The 17,063-nt window shown below is 36.3% G+C and overlaps 2 protein-coding genes and 1 long non-coding RNA gene across 3 annotated transcripts; 2 read left to right on the forward strand and 1 right to left on the reverse strand.

The window, feature by feature from the left end:
- The first annotated feature begins 5,262 nt into the window (after positions 1 to 5,262).
- On the forward strand, positions 5,263 to 8,460 carry LOC147552684 (Calcium-dependent lipid-binding (CaLB domain) family protein). The gene is made up of 5 exons (XM_086668757.1): positions 5,263 to 5,466; positions 6,185 to 6,250; positions 6,629 to 6,755; positions 7,669 to 7,786; positions 8,215 to 8,460. The coding sequence occupies exons 1-5, from the start codon at positions 5,400 to 5,402 to the stop codon at positions 8,278 to 8,280; spliced, it is 444 nt and encodes a 147-aa protein (XP_086524883.1). The 5' UTR covers positions 5,263 to 5,399; the 3' UTR covers positions 8,281 to 8,460.
- Positions 8,461 to 9,484: 1,024 nt separating this feature from the next.
- LOC147552685 (uncharacterized) lies at positions 9,485 to 12,196 on the forward strand. The gene is made up of 2 exons (XR_015237177.1): positions 9,485 to 9,669; positions 11,707 to 12,196. It is a non-coding gene; the product is annotated as an uncharacterized LOC147552685 (long non-coding RNA).
- A 2,555-nt stretch (positions 12,197 to 14,751) lies between these two features.
- Positions 14,752 to 16,950, reverse strand: LOC147552686 (membrane steroid-binding protein 1-like). Its single transcript, XM_086667064.1, has 2 exons — positions 16,387 to 16,950; positions 14,752 to 15,329 (listed from the first exon to the last, which is right to left on the reverse strand). The coding sequence occupies exons 1-2, from the start codon at positions 16,692 to 16,694 to the stop codon at positions 14,987 to 14,989; spliced, it is 651 nt and encodes a 216-aa protein (XP_086523190.1). The 5' UTR covers positions 16,695 to 16,950; the 3' UTR covers positions 14,752 to 14,986.
- Positions 16,951 to 17,063: the final 113 nt, after the last annotated feature.

A 17,063-nucleotide genomic window follows, 5' to 3' on the forward strand; every position in this document is an offset into this window, starting at 1 on the left:
TTGGAAGCCACTGTTCCATTCTTTTTGTCCTCCAAGAACTTAGGGCAGTTTCTTTTCCAGTGGCCTATGCCACTGCAGTAGAAACATCTTGACGTAGATTGAATACCTTTGTTTTGAGGTTTAGCAATACGTTTGCCTTTTCCTTTTAACGCGGGTTTCTTCTTCTGCCTCTTGTTCTCTTGAGCCACAAGAATCTTATTCTTTGGCTCCAAGTCCATTGTTAGTCGTTCTGCTACCTGAAGCATTGCATCAAGTTCCTCTAAAGGCTTGTTCCATCCATTCATCGCATATTCCATCTTAAATAGATTGAACCCTTCATGAAGTGAATAGAGGATCATGTCATTAGCCGCCGATTGGCTAACAGGAGAACCCAGCTCTTCTAGTTTAGCAAAGAGTTCTATCATTTGCCGAACATGAGGACCTACTGGTTTTCCTTTCTCGAGGCGCAGACGCAATAATTTACTGGTTGTATCAAACCTCTCCACTCTCGCTTTGCTTCGGATTGAATCCTCAGTTTTCGGAGTGATGGAGGGAACTTCCATGTTCAGAGGTTTCTCGTTAAGAGTAGCCTCCATGGCTGATAACAATCGAGAAGTCATTGATTCTGGTTCTGCCCTCTTTTGATCATCCTCTTGATGCTCTATTTCCTTAGCAGTCAAAAAATCCAAAAATGGATAGTCTGAGACATTTAGCTTGTTTTTAAACTCTCCATCCAATATTTGAAGTATTTCCCGATTCCTTCCTTCATGGATGTTTTCGTTTAACACCTTCCTTAGGTATGTTCCAAGGTCGAACTTGTTTCCTTGTGTCATCTTTAAAACTACATAAAGTAATGGCAAAGTTTTAAAACTCGTTATCGTTTTTGAAAAACATTAGTTTTCCCACATTATTCAATATAAAATCGTCCCCGATTGAATAAGTGATTCCAAGACCCCAGTTCTTCGAAGTAAAGCGACGAAGGCCCTACCCTTTGACTCCGTCGTTCCGGGTGAGCGAACTACTTCACTGATCATACCTTATGACTCTTGGTTGATAGATTTCATTAATGAATGACTAATCTATCCTTTTGCCTCGAGTATCCAAGACTCTCTTGCTGATCTCGTTGAGTAGAACCATTTAGACGTGTAGGTCTCTTCTATAGACCTACCCGCATTGTCCCAAGGTAGAGGAGGTACTCTGCGAAGGCCGACCCACCTTCCTCGAACAAGGGCGCAACGAGTGTCTTAATCTGGATAGGCGATTACTCAAGATTACTTTTGGGGACTTTTACGCTAGTCTGGCGTTTGTTATAGTGAACTATTTAGCCTAACTAACATCCTCGACATAAAGCGTAAATAAGTAAGTAAATGCGCGCGAGAAAGTAAATCAAGCAGACATGGATCCTAGTATGGCCCCTAACCTAGAAGATCTAATCACCCTTGGTTTTCTTCTTGTTTCGCCTTTTGGTTCGTCTTAGATCGCCATCTTTGAACCTCCATTGATTTCTCCCACTCGCCTTTGGATTTCATCCTCGAGTTTCTTCAATGGACTCATAGACCCTAAACTCTAATTACAAGACTCTAACGATTCGCAGATCGTATAAACTTGAAATTAAAATTAATTACAAAGCATGCACCCATCCGTGCTTAAAACAAGAATAAAGAAATAAATCTATGGCCATACTAGTTTCCCGCATTCACATCACATGCAATCATATAATATATCAAGGTGGCTAAGAATTATATATGCATGATTATCTTGGGAGATACTTTCGTTGACATCACATGTCACATTACGGACCTTAAGTCTAAATTCGAAGAATTCTACTAATGGTGCTTTCCGGTTTTATCTTTTATGATTTCTAAACTCATCTTTAAGAAAAACTCCGTTTTGGGCTCGAGAAAGCCCGGGTCAATTTCGGAAAAAATATTGGTTCGATTCTTAATGATTTCATAAATCAATTTAAAGAGGAATCCGTTTTGGGCTATTGGATGGCCCGGTTTGATTTTGGAATTATTTGGTTGGAATCGGAAAAAATTTTGGCAAAAACTCCCACTCGAATGATGGTCCCTTTTCGTGGTCCGAAAAGCCTCGAAAAAGCCCGGGACAAGTCCTAGACAAGTCCCGGCCCAAGCCCAAAAAGGGCTCGGACAAGGTCCGGACATAGCACGGCCCATAGGGCCGGCATGTCCTGGCCGAGGCCTATCAAGGCCTGGTCTCGTCCTGGCCGGAGCCAGGACGCTAGTCCATGTACCAGACGCGTCCTAGACGTGTCTGGTACTGGACCGGACCAGCACTAGGTGTCTTGGACTAATCCGAGACACCCAGAACCTCCCAGACGCGTATCCAAGACGCGTCTGGTCGAGTGCTCTGGACGCGTCCTAGACGCGTCCAGGAAGCTCCTTCGCAGCTGCTGGTCGCGTCTTAGACGCGTCCTTAGTAGCTGCTCTGGACGCGTCTCAAAGACGCGTCCAGAAGCTTCTGTCGCAGCTGCTGGTCGCGTCTTCAAGACGCGTCTCAGCAGCTGCTCTGGACGCGTCCAGAGGACGCATCCAGGAGCTTCTGGTCCGGCCAGGAAGCTTCCTGGCCGGACACTAGGGTTTTTCAAAACCCTAGTTTCCAAAAAGAAATTTTTTTTTTTTTTTTCTTATGCAACTCTAAGTTGCTATTTTCCAATTTTTAAAACTTTTCTTAAATTTTTGAAATTCCTTTTAGAACACTTCTAAAAAAATTTTAAAACTTTTAGAAACTTTTAAATTTTTCCAAATTTGTTTTGAGAGCTTCCTAAAGTCAAAACTACTCTTTTTAGAACACTTCTAAAATTCTAAAATTCCAAAATTTTGTTTTTCAAAAGTTTCCAAAACTTAAAAACAACTCTTAATCAAACCAATTTTGGATCAAAATCTAGGTTTTTGAAATTTTTCAAAGAACAATTTTGAAATCAATTTTGAAATCAATTTTGAAAAATCTTTGAATCCAATTCAAAATTAATCAAATTTTATGTTTTAAAATCTTTTAAACATAACTATCAATTTAATCAAGCATGGATTAGTTTGAAATTCAATCAAATTGAGACTTTTAAAACACTTTTAATCATCAATGTGATTCTCAATTTGAAAATTTATTGAATCCCATCAAATTATGAGTTAAAAATACCCTTTTTAAAAACACCTTTTAAAATACTTTTATAAACTCAATTTTCAAACTATCAAGCATATAAATTAGTTCGATTCTTAGCAAAAACTAGTTAATAGCAAGAGGCTCTGACGCCACTGTAGGGATTTACACCCTTCTACTAGTGTTTATAACGGAAATATGACATCTAATGTCTACACTAGTATTCCCAGGATCACATGCAAAACTAGTAATTAATCTAATGGAAATAGTAGATTACCTTAATCGCTTTTCCCTCGAACTAGTTGAATTGATTGAAGAAGACCAAGAGCTTCAAGTGTAACTCCTCTACTTGGGACACGAGCAATCAATTTGATCTCCCACCTTGTTGTATAGCTAGCACACCAATGGTGGTTGGAAAAGAAGAACACCTTCTTCTTTGACTAGATTGATAGTAATGGGAATTAGCTCACTTTCTCTTCTCTACTTGATGTGGTAGAGTAAGAAAGCTTAGAGAGAAATTCCACACCTTATTCTCTGCCCTAAGAGTGTTTATGTAGAACCTTAATAGGAATCCACCTCCTTTTAGGTTTCCTAAAACACCCTTTAGAATAAGATTTAGGGAAATAGTCGAAAATAACAACTATTGGTATTTTCTCAATTCCCTAAGGAGATGACGTCCAAACCCAGCCAAAATTGGCAGATTTAATGTTCATAACATAAGGAAACGTCCCTCCAAAAATCAGCCCAATCCGAGTCCTAGAAGTACCCGAACCGGTCTAGGCCCAAAAACCCTGTTTTTGGCCTTTTTGTACTATCTTTGCCTAATTCCTTTTTAGGCCTATGAGATATGTTTATGGGACACTCCCATGATTATATCTCACTCCCACTAGTCATATCCTAGATCAATTTGTCACTCTTATGTGTAACCCGTTGTAGGATCCGATCGAAGTTAGCCGCGAATTACTTCGTAATTCGACGATCGTAGTTGGTCTCTAGCTACAACTCTACGATCCCTAAATCAATCGGACTTGATGATCTTCCACATCAATTGTCCTATCCGACAAATTGTTCGCATTGTCACCTTGGTCGAAGGACATCTCCTTCAACTCCTTCAGCCACCTCATCACCTTCTCCGGCAGAGGGCCGCCGGCCGGCGACCATCAAACTAAAAAAAAAAAAAAAATCCCTCTCTCTCTAAAAAAAAAAAATTCTTTTTCCCCTTTCTCTCTCTAGATCTGGTTCATGGTGAACCAGATCTAGGTCTGATTCGAACAGACCTTTGAAGGTCTGTTCGAATCAGACCTAGATCTGGTTCACCATGAACCAGATCTAGAGAGAGAAAGGGGAAATTTTTTTTTTTTTTTTAGAGAGAGAGAGAGGGAAAAAATTCTTTTACTTTTTTTTTATTTTATGTTTGAAGGTTGCTGGCCGGAAATTTGGCCGGGCGGCGACCCCTGTCGGAGAAGACGATGACGTGGCATTTTAAGTGACTTGGCAGAGAGAGGAAATGAGGTGGAGGAGTGAGAGTAATGGACAGTTAAAGATAACGGAAAAATGGAGCCATACAGGAATATTTACTAAAGTAGGGGGCTAGGCAGGAAGCTGGTCACAAAGTTGGGGGCCATTTGGGAAATAACCCTTTAATTAAACTAACAAAGGTAGTTCCTTATGTGAAGAAATATACTGTAGGTATGCTTTAAAGAAATTCATTTCTTGTTGATGCTTGGTTAAAAAAGTTTTAATATTTCGAGAATTAATTTTTAAATTTGCCGTTTAATGATTTTTTTAAGAGAGTAAATTCTTGAAAAATATTTATCATCAACTTCCGGTTGATTTCGAGTAGTATTTGAGTATTTTGGAAGATAAAATGGACTTGAATGAATTCAATCAGTTCTCACAACAACTTTGTAATTAATCCACTACGAGAAAAAATAAAATATACCATGACGTTTACAGTTTATAGAAGCATGGGGTCAATGTCTTTTAGTCGATTCAAACACTCAAATTTGGGCACTTATATGATATATCACTTTGGCAGATGGTTGCCCCTTTTCTAAAAAAAAACAAAAGGAATGAAAACATGATGTTGACTTCCACTGACTGGTCAAGTTATCTAGAAGCAGTTGTATAATAAGCCGCCGTCCAAGTTGGGGTTAAAATGGCGGCTACAAGTAGTAATTGGAAGGGTACCCAATAGTAGTATAGGTTGTCAAAGTCTGACGAAACCAAATCATTCTAGGTCCGAACGTCAGGGGCAGAGACAAGAGACTAGAGAGAGAAAACTTAGGAGAGAGAGAGAGAAGATGCCTCGGGGAAAGCTGGAAGTTCTTCTTGTCAGTGCAAAAGGCCTCGATGACTCCGACTTTCTCAGTAAATCTCTCCCTCTCTCTCTCTCTCTGTATCCTGTCAAAAAGTTTCATAATTTATTTGTATGACTTCCCTTATTGGTTTCTTATTTCAATTCTTATTATTATTAGATCATCGATTTCCTGATTGAATTGATAAATCTGTTTCTGGTTTTGATCTCCTTTTGATTCATTTAGATCTGGGTAATCACTAAATTGCAATTACAATTTTGATCTTATAGTTTTTTTTTTTTATTATTGTATTTCGATTTTTAAGAGATCACTTTTTCAGATGATGAGAATTTAGTACTCTCTTTTTGGTCTCTCTAGAGGGTTTTCAGATCTTCACATTTCTTACTGGTCTAAAAGACTGAATACTTAAAAGAAGGGGATCAATCAATTGTACTTAGATTTTTAAACAAGAAGTCCAATACAATCTTTAAAAAAAATGGTTAAAAGACTCAATACTGTTGAAGAATGGAGAAGACTAAAGGGTCTCGTTTTGCTTACCAAAAAGTTGTTTCGCAAACCCAACGTCCAAATCCGTTTCTAAATTTAGATTAATTACCCTATTTTAGTGAAAATCGTATTGTTGCAAGAATTCTACTCCATGGGAACCGTACACCACTTTTTACTGACATTGATCACTTATCGATTCAAATAGTTTTTCCTAGTTGGGTACAATTATTGTCATTGTGTCTATGTTACATAGATTGTTAACATGTTTTTCATTTTTTCAATAGGCGGAATGGACCCTTATGCTATTCTCACTTGCAGATCTCAAGAGCAAAAAAGCGGTGTTGCATCTGGTACACCTTTTATATTCTATCCATTTTTAACTCTTTCGATGTTGTAGATTGACAACTTTTTAGCTGTCAATTAACCAAAAGGAAAAAAAAAACTTTGAGACATTTGATTTAGACGCAAGTAGTGTTTGCTTTTCCTTTAGTTAGATTGTAAATTTGTCTTGATGTCTGAGTTGACTCAAGTCAAATTTCAAAACGTTTCATTTTTTCTGATTATTGATGTCTGATCCGTCTAACTTGCTCTTTTCAACTTAATTTGAATCAGGATTATTCAAATTAAGACAAATCAGACTCGGACAATAAAAAGCTAGGAAACAAACACCTTTACATTTTCTGAAATAAATCAGCTTTCAATATGTTTATTTTGTTAATGTGTTGCAGGAGAAGGAAGCGAACCACAATGGAATGAAAACTTTGTGTTTACAGTTTCTGAGGGTGCAGAAGAACTCATTATCAGACTAATGGACAAAGATACTTTCACTTCAGATGATTTTGTTGGAGAAGCAACGTGAGTTATTTTCATTCGATTTTTTCCCTAATACTTTCAAAAATATAATTCTCATTTTGAATAAATTACGGAACCAATTTTTCATATTGTTCTCAGGCTATTTTCTCAGAAGCACTGGTCCATCTAATTTTATCAAATTGATATTTTATGTGACTGGATACATTAACTAAACCAACCACCGCGTAGCTACCACTCTCTACGTGATAAAGTAACACATACATAATTTTTTTCGTTAAGCATATTAAAGAGAAACGGGGGAGCAAAGGGGAGCGGCCACTCCTCCTCACCCTCCTGAATCCTCCTCTGATTCTTCTCATATCGTTGAAAGTTCCACTCGTAGGGCTCCGACGTTTAGAAATGGTCCATTAATTAATGACTATTGTTCTGTTACATTGTAAGTCTTTCAAATGTTAGATAACAGTATTTTATAAATAAAATAATAGATCATCGAGAAGGCAATGTAGTTGCAATCTTGTGTAACATAGTAAAAATTTGCATCTTTTTTGCGAAGAAAAATATTTTCCATTATAACAGTAATAATCAACTAATGACAAATACTATCTTTTTATAATAACAAAATTACATGAGTAAAATAGGCAATTATACATCATACATCGTTTTTTTTACTTCATACATTATGAGGATGGAATATGTACATAATAGTCGTAAAACTAGCTAGCATACAACTTAAAAGGTCATGCAAACTACCCTACAAGCTAATATTCGTATCTTTCTTGACACAATTTCAACAAATCATGGATTTCTGTTTTGAATGAAAATCAAATATGTCAGCAACGAATTTTCGGAATGAGTGTCTAACCATTGCATGAGTGGACTATAAATACCAAGTTGGAACATTAATTTTGTTTATTTTAATTGAAATTTCATTATGATAAAGTTTGTATATTGACAGGATTCCTCTTGAGCCGGTGTTTATGGAAGGTGATTTGCCTCCAACTCCTTACACTGTGGTGAAGGATCAAGAGTACTGTGGAGAGATTAGAGTTGGATTAACATTCACTCCTGACATGGTAATTTTTTCTTTTATATTATCATTCTCAACTCATTTTACTAGAAAAACGAAAAAACGAAAATCATTATAACAGCTTTTTGTAAAGCATTTTTCAATAACAAACTATAATAAAAGTTTCTCATCTTGGGGACGAGATATGTTGGCCCTCATCTTTTCAAGGTTTGTTTTTTGAAGTGACACCGCAACCTGACTCCAACTAGATTTCTAAATGTTTGTTTTTGGCTGATTTGTGATGTTCGAGTGGTCCGAATGTGTGGTTTGTTTTAGTTACACTATTTACATTTGGAAGAACGAGTACTACAAGAAAAAAGCAACCAACACCTAAACTACTTCTTTTCAGTACACCATTAGTGATCAACCCTATATTGGATTATTATACTTTAAGAGAATATGATATTAATTATCCCATTTTTGGCCATATTACAGGGTGATGATGGAGGATATAATGCAGGAGTAGAAGAGAGCTATGGTGGCTGGAAAGAGTCTTCTTAGAGGTACAATCAAGTGTGTCTGTGTGTGTGTGAGAGAGAGAGACATGAGGGTTTGCAATTTGTTTGGGTTTGTGTATTGTTGTGTTGTGGGGAGCAATTAGATGGTTGAGATATAACCATAAGAAATTTCACAAACATGTTTTCATTTTTACTGGTTATTACTAATAGTTTTTGAGAACCATTGTCTTGCTCATTTAGTCTTCTTTTAAAGAGTCCATTATATTATAATGTCTTATTATATACTAGTAAAATCATATGGCATGGAAAAACGTTAGATCAAAATGATGAAACATGCACACAATTTACCGGCTTACTAACTTAAAAATATTAGAGTACTGCTAAAAGAGACTATAGATCATAGTTTTAAACCTACTTGAAATCAGCGGTCTATATTTTTATTTGATTATTGTAGATGTGTACAGTATACTTGTATAGATGCTATAAAACTAGTTGTTTTAGTCTTGATGGATCTTAAAATCTATAAAACTAGTGTATAGATTTAGATTATCTACTTGTTGAGTTTCCAATAAAGTTATTATTTTTCAAGACAACAAAACGAAGAAGTGCCTAAATGATTTTTAGTTAGTTGTTCAAAACGAATTTTATGGTTCTTTTATTTCAGTAAGTCATTGTTCAGAGTTCATCTCTAGATTCTTAGCCTCGGTGGTTTTATATCTTTTTCTCCAACATGCTTGTAGGCAATTTTGGTGATTCATTTTGAGTTTTGAATTCTTGAATGAACATTTGGAACTTAAATAAAGTTGAAAACTTAGTGAAGTGTTACATAGTGGTATATGAGTCAATAACGAATTGTTCCCATATGTGGGAGATTGTGATAGTCCTACATCACCTGGATAAGCATCCGAAGACTGGATTATACTTATCTTCTCAAACTTAGTGAACCATCATGTTTTTGGGTGATGGCTAATGAGTAGGCTCGTAGAGCCTTTGTCAAAAACAAAATTTCATACATGTTCAAACAATGACAATATCGATAATTTATAAGACTTAAGATTACACTTTCATACCAAACAAAACGATAAAATTGGAAATTCGTTTATCAACACATTATGAAATCGTTATTAATCTGTGAGATCACCTCATCTTCCTCATCTATTATGTTTTTTTGTCTATTGAAATCATCTATTATGCTTTATGCATCAAATTTTATACACCAAAAACAAGTAGCCCCATTTTTTTGTCGTAATAGTGTTTTTCCCAGTCCCACTCAATTCAGATCAACATCTGTGAGACCTCACTCCCCTAATTCGCTACAAATATGTTCCAGAAGCTTCAATTTGTCCCAGTTGCAGTGTACTACGAAATTCTGAGCTTCTAATAGATGGATTTCAAATATTGTTTCTCAGAATTCTAAGAGGATGACGAAAAGGTATTCAATTTTGCTTTAACTTTACACTAAAATCTGAATAGTTCAATATGGGTTTGCTTCTTCTTAGATTTAAAACTTGTTTTTATACTTCAAAAGCCTTATCTAGAAGATTACAATCTAATTCTGAGTAAATTTTTGTGTGAAATGTGTACTTTACAAAGGGAAGCTGAGGGTTCAGTCTATCTGCCCTTCCTTTTTTGCTATTAACTGGGAAAGCTATAGATAACCCTTATTTGCTAATTGGATAACAAGAAGAACAATATGGATTAATCGGAAAACAATATTCGATAGGTTTTTCTTGTCGTCCGAATCAATGAGTTACAAGTTAGAGTTCAATCACATAATGCATTGCAAATCTTAGTTACTTGTAAAGAGTGTTAGATCTAATGATGAAATAAGGGGGATTACCCGATTTCTCGTTTCAGAATTGGGAGATTTGTTTGTTGATATCAAAGGGTTTTCTATAAGAAACAATTAATGGTTGAATGGACATTAACTTCAATGCTAACTCTTTGTTATCGATTGTTATGGTCAAGTATTCTGCATCTATAGTTATCCTCCATGAATATATTTGTGCATTCCTCTCTTATTTCTCCGAACAAGAGAAAGGAAAATTGTTTGAAAAGGAGATCTACGCGTATAATAAAGAACCAAAAGGTGCCACGAAATTATGACGTTGCATATATGGACTCCGTTATACGAGCAGTCCCTATTTAACACATTTAATGTCCAATTCTTTATCTTAGCTCGACTAAAGATTAGCTTAAGAATTGCCATCTTGATGTTGTCAAAGTCCACTTTGTCACCCTTAGAAGTAGCTCTACTTCTAGTATCCCAAATAGCCACAAATCCACATCAATTAATTTCGACTTTAGAACATCAGTAGACCCTCACAAGAATAGAAAATCATTCAACGCAGTAGGAATATTGGCATTTATTTCTCTGTGTTGTTAAGATACCTGTACTGGAGAATGACACGCCGGCTTATAATTTGGTTTGCTGGAAATGGCTGGCATTTCCAATTCTCCCTCATCTTTATGCTGGAAATGGATTGGCTCGAGACGCTCGCCCAAGTCACTAAGTTACTTACCGAATCCTTGTCTCGGGGTTTGACAAGAACCCAAGCCTATCTCTGAGTAACTCGGTCAAGCCCAACTTTTCGGCTAGCCCATGCCTTCGACTACATAGGCCTAAAGTTCATCCGTATGTCTTTCTCTCTATCATGTGAGATTGAGTTACATTTCTTGTTTCCCTCTGTATATTTGTTTATAATTTGTATACATCTAGCTCTTCGAAGCTTTCTTAATGATATATTCATGATCTTATACATATATTTGTGTGCCTCCCTCAGATGCATCATGCATCTAAATTTCCGGATTATTGTTGTGGTATATATATATATAACATCATGATTATCTTAAAAAGATAAACTATAAAAGTCAATTATAGAAGTGTTAGTTTGAACTTCAAAAAGGGAGGAGGGAAGCAGAAAACATTAACAAACACTCACTAACAACTCACTACACCAACTCCTGCAATAAAATAATCAAGGAAACTTAGCAATCTCAAATAGATAAAGAAAATAAGCCAACTATTTCTCTTCTTTTCGTTATAATTATTGTCGATGATTGCTTAGTGGTCAATCCTTGTTTCCATGTCCATTTCTTCTATATTTCTATTCTAACTTGCTGGCCTTTTGCGAGAAACATCTACTCTTCTCCAACTTGTGGCTGTTATTATATTTTCTTTCTCTTTCAATACTTCTGCATATAATTGCTCTTGAATTATAATACTAAAACAAACTCTTATTCATTACAAATAATTTCCTTGATCTATACTAAAGTTGCAGGTAAAAAATTTCTATCGATTTCATATATCGGTATACCCAAATTTTCTTATAACTAAAACTGTATGTATTGAATTACTGCTTCATATACAAAAAACTAAGATACAAATATAATTTCTACCAAAGAACAACTAATTCTGAAACTCATTTATACTAGACAACTATGATGGAATCCATTGGATTATGAGCAGGTTGGACTCCAGAGAAGAAAACCCATTTCAGTTATGAAGCGGGTTTGGTCCACCGGGTATAATTCGCTTGGAAACACCGTATATTGGGTCGATATCGTTCTTGCTCGAATCACCAGAAGGAGATACTGCAGATAATATACGTGCTGAAAATCGCGGCAGGTACTCCATTTCTTCTCTTGGTTGTTTTTCTTCCGGAGTCCTATAGCTATAACTGCATGACGGAAGCTCGCTCACGGCTAATACTACGATTAAGAGTGTAAGTAGAATCCAAGAATTTTGAATTCTCATGATTTATACCATGAAAGAGGGGAGAAGAGGAAAGAAGGGATTGATAGAATAATGAATTTGATTATGAATGAAAAAAGCAGGTAGGGAGTCCATTAAATATGGGACCAAAAGAAACTGTTTCAAGTAACATATAGCCAAACACACTATATTGTTAATTTTAAAATGTCTTAATTGCCCATTTATTATTTAATAATTTTGTGTATATCCTTCATTTCTTTCCTTGTTTGCCCAAAACACCCTCAACCCTAGATTCAGGATTAACACTAGCAAGGTCAAAATTCCTCATGCTCAAACTCAACCACTAATTCTGACCTATAGATCAACTCTAACGGAGGGTAATTTGGGAATTTTGAATTTTCCATTAAGGGCAATGTACCAAAATATAGAGTTGACTTTACATCAATTGGATGATTTCTTGTACATTTGGTTTATGTCATAATTATTGTTGTTACAATTAAATTACTTTGTTTGACACGTGGCGGATAATCAATTATACAGGTGGAAATTACGTATGAAAAAGTCAGATGAAAGAGATGGTCAAAGATTGGATTTATATTATGAACCGACGAAATTAGGAGGTAAGTAAGAAATTTAATGAAGAGGTTGTGTAGTGTATGCAGTTCCACGCTGCCGGCTTAACACTGTTCATCCATACACCTTCTAGGGTTTGTGATTGGGTTTTGACATCCTAAAACAACTTTAACTTCTCCCTTAATTCTCCTTCCCACATCCTAATTTTCCACCGGAATCATGACTAAAAGGAACATTTTTTTCGACATATGTGCCGTTAGACTTCGAGATAGGATAGTTAGGTATCTTTCCCACTAATCTTCGTTTTAGCCTTTCCGATCGGTCAACAAAGAAGTCAATGTGCTTTCCACTGTTCTCATCTTTGTCTCACGTCAGACTGCATTCTACATATAAACCTTGATAGTGTTGTCAAGGATTATTTCCTTCGGCTTCTAAAATAGTGATCTTCCTGAGCTAACTAGTAACTTAGTAACCTGTATACTCAATCCTAGTGAGGTATCAATGTCAAATGATATAACAAGTCGCAATAAAACAACTTGACTTTGAAGTCGATATGGATCAAAAATCAATTTGATCATAAATTGGAGTACTAGTGGAGTAATTCTATTCTGCATGTACATGTTACCATCTCTCCAATAAGGTAAGGTTTTAAATCAGACCTTCTCTTGCATAAAAGGTTGTCAGCCAAAATAAATAAATTTCAACTATCTAATTTAGTATAGTTATACTTGTAATCAAAGACGAAGACAGAACAAACAATTAATTAAATGAATTGATTACAAACAAATCCAGATAACCAAATCGTTTTATTTTTATTGATAAATACAACTTCTCTGATGACTTTTATGCGTCTAATCAATTATTTTGAAGAGTACAGTCAATAATATATTTGTAACTCAAGGTAGGCTGATATGGACGTACAATGAGTATGGGTAGTGGACCCAAATAACATATCGACGTATGGGCGTGGACCCAAACATCATATCGACGTGTGGGAGGTAGGTCCATCATCTACACCTAGTCCACAGTTTGACTCACGAGTTTTTAGAGATATTTTTACAAAGATGAAGTCTTGTTTTCTATTAATCGGGGTTTGTATCTTTTGAGGGAGAAAGTGTAATCGGGGTTTGTATCTTTTGAGGGAGAAAGTGGCACTCTTCTTGAATAATGAAAATCCAAGACCTAACTACCCACTACCCGATGAACCCAAAAGACTTGGCTGGTTTAGACGAATTCTGAAACTAGAATTCTGAAAGTAATCCACCCGAATATTCCCAGTGCCAGTGGACATAGAATTCCAGAATCCAACCAACCCAATCTGAAGAGGGAGTAAGCCCAAAGCCATCGGACCCAATTTCCTCCTGTACCACTAAGCTCAACTTTAATTGAAGAAGGACTACCTCCCCAACCCGAAGATGGAGGGAGATCTCAAAACACTGACCATGTTAAGGTACATAGTCAAATAAGGTAGTCCAACTACAATATAATGCAATAGCATTCATTTTCGACAGTTCAGCTGTAATCACACAAATTGCTGATTGTAGTCCAATCAATATTCAATATCCTACCAAAAGCTTAAAGAGTGTCCCCATAATGAGAGAAAATTTCATGATTTTTTCTCTTCATTTGACTGATTTTGATTGTGGTATAAAAAAATATACGTATCATATTAGCAAAATTGATATTTGGCCCTAGAAGCTGGTCGACCCTAGGATCAGCCAGGATGATTAGCACCTCAAAGAGAAAAAAGAAACACTTGGCCTATCTTGACCAATTACCTGACCACATCAATAGTCGATGTGGGTTCGGCCAGCTTCATAATTTAGTTCAGCTTTTCATGGGCCTGGCCTGCCCGCGCCTAGTATCGGGTGCGCACACACCCATCTTTTGGGGGCTGGCACGGCCAGATTGCGGGCTCATGGGCCTTTTTCCCAACCCTACTTAATAGTTCATCCGATAATGACAGTATACTGTTACTGCTACAATAAAATATCATTGTTACAGAAATGAAGGCCTTCTCATTCAGCAACTAGCACAAACCTTAGACTAATATGTTATTTCTATCTGTTTTTGTATGTTTAAATAAGTTTATACGTTTCCAATAAGTAAAATGGCTTGTGGTTCGGGCAAAACAGCAGAACAATAACAACAGTAACGGGACGTTAAAAACGTTTTTTCCCTTATATAAACATCGTCGTAGACGTGGAGTAACAAAACCAGAACACATTTCTAAAAATATTATCTGAGACAACAAATTGAAGCTTATCAATATCCAAGATCAACATAATATTATGTGTACCTTATTATAACAAACAGATTATTTTAAGTCGAACGACAACAACAAAAACTATGAATTTAAACAGAACTACTAACAGCAAGATAACAGTAATAAGCAGTCAATTAGAAAGAAAACCCAATAACGGAAAAGCTTCTTACCTTTTACTATAGTGCAAGAGACAAACTAATCTTCTTTCTCAACAGTGTTTTCGGTTTTAACTTCGTTAGTGTGATGGTGCTCCTCGACATTTTCGACTGGCGCTGGTGCATTCTCTGAAGGTGAAGCTTCAGAGGATTCAGCTGTTAATGGGGCTTCGTTTACAGGGAGAGTTTGCTTGACAGTTCCAACCTTGACGTACTTGCTCATAAACTTGTACTCCCAATCTTGTAAAGCATCAAGTTCGAATGGGCCAAGACCAGATATATCTCCTGTTAAATCCTTGTCTTCGAAAGACATCTTTGCAAGAGCTCTACTTGCATCTTTACCCGTGAACAAAGCGTATGGGCCTCCAGGTCCATAAAACATTCTGCAGAAAATGCAAAAATATTTTGTAATGGAAGTCAGATTGTAATATTGTATGCAATGAAATGATAAGCAAGCCCTAAACATGCCCCTCTTTACTTCGGCGACGTGGAACACTTGTGGCAACCTCACATGCGGGCCATGATATAATACCATAGCAAACATCTGCTTTTCTCTAAAAGCCTGAATTTAGAGGGTTGTACTTATCTTATTTTTATGCATATATTGGGGCAGGGTTTCAATCTCAAGTCCTAGTTAGGAGAACAAGGTTCATAACTAAAAAAACACTACGATAGTACAAAGAACAACAACTGCGATGGTATGCCCAGCTGAATCCCAACCGGGGTATGTGGCTGGCCATGATTTAGAGAGAGAGAGAAGATATTTCACTTTCTCTCTCTAAATCATGTCCGGCCACACAACCCGGCCGAAATTCAGCTGGGATACCATCATTTCGTGCACACAATACCGACGTCAAACATTAAAATAAAGTTTGCATACATACTACATTGTGAGAACAAATAAAAACATTATGGTTGACTGCCCGAAAACACCGTGGTGATGGGAAATAAGAAACTACATAGAAGATTCGGTGTTTAAATTTTCAAACTCCACCTTTCCGATACCCCAAACCGACAAGATTATAAGAATTAGAGTTGAGAAGCAAATACAAGAATTGTATCACTACACAAATTTACGACACAATAATTTTTGTTAAGACATTAGAACCAAAAAGGCAAGACTTGAAGACACTGATACTGGAATCATATCAAACACAACCATGGGAATTCAAAACCCAATAACCTAAACCATGATACCATATCAAGGAATTCATAAATGTGAAGCCCTAAGAAACTACAAACAAGAATCATATAAACCTAATTAAAAATCTAATAAACATAGTCATACTCAATTGAAACCCTAAGCAACCATATGAATATGTCAACCATAAACAGAGAAGATAATCACAACCCAAGAACTGAAACTAGCTAAAATCATTTACCCAATTATCAAACGAGCAAAAACGGACCAAAATTTAAGGCGGTTTAGTTATGGTGTACCTGCTCTGAGAGACATCATAGATCTGTCCTTTAATGGCCATGAGCAAGGGTTTCTTGGGATCTGATCCATCATAGACTTTCAATTCATCTTCAGTGATCTCTCCTAGCTGAACTGGAGGAGGTAAGGGTTCAGACTCTTCTTCCAAAACCCTAGGTCTTGGAGGTGGAGGAGATGACCCAAATAAACCAGAGAGTACATAGAGAAAAGCTAAAGTTAAAGCTACTACAGTGAAAAAAGTTGTCGGAGATAATCCAGTATATGCTGTGATCGATTCTTTGAAGGTCTCCCAAAGTTCTAGATTCGCCATCACTTTTTCAGTCGAATTAGAAGAAGAAAATCTGAAGAAAATACAAATCCCCTTTCTCTCTCTATTTTCTCTCTCTTAAAGTTTGATACAGTATGGGAATTTTGACTCTTGTTATACCCTACCCTAAAAATATCTCCATCCGTGCATTTTGTTTGATTAATAATATGATATCATACCTTCATACTCAACAATCTATTCAATAACAAAAACTTTAAGTCACATTTTTCCCATATATATTATAGTTACTACTTGGAGCGGTTCAGATGTTATAATGTACGCTTATAAAGTACGTTTTTTTTTTGTTTTACACAACTTCAATTGATTTGATTTTCGTTCTATTTGGCAAGAGAGGTTGTTGTCTTATTGGTA

The sequence above is a fragment of the Eschscholzia californica genome, unplaced genomic scaffold (genome assembly GCF_041429995.1).
Source record: "Eschscholzia californica isolate CP2 unplaced genomic scaffold, dmEscCali1.0.p SCAF_3, whole genome shotgun sequence".
NCBI lineage: Eukaryota > Viridiplantae > Streptophyta > Magnoliopsida > Ranunculales > Papaveraceae > Eschscholzia > Eschscholzia californica.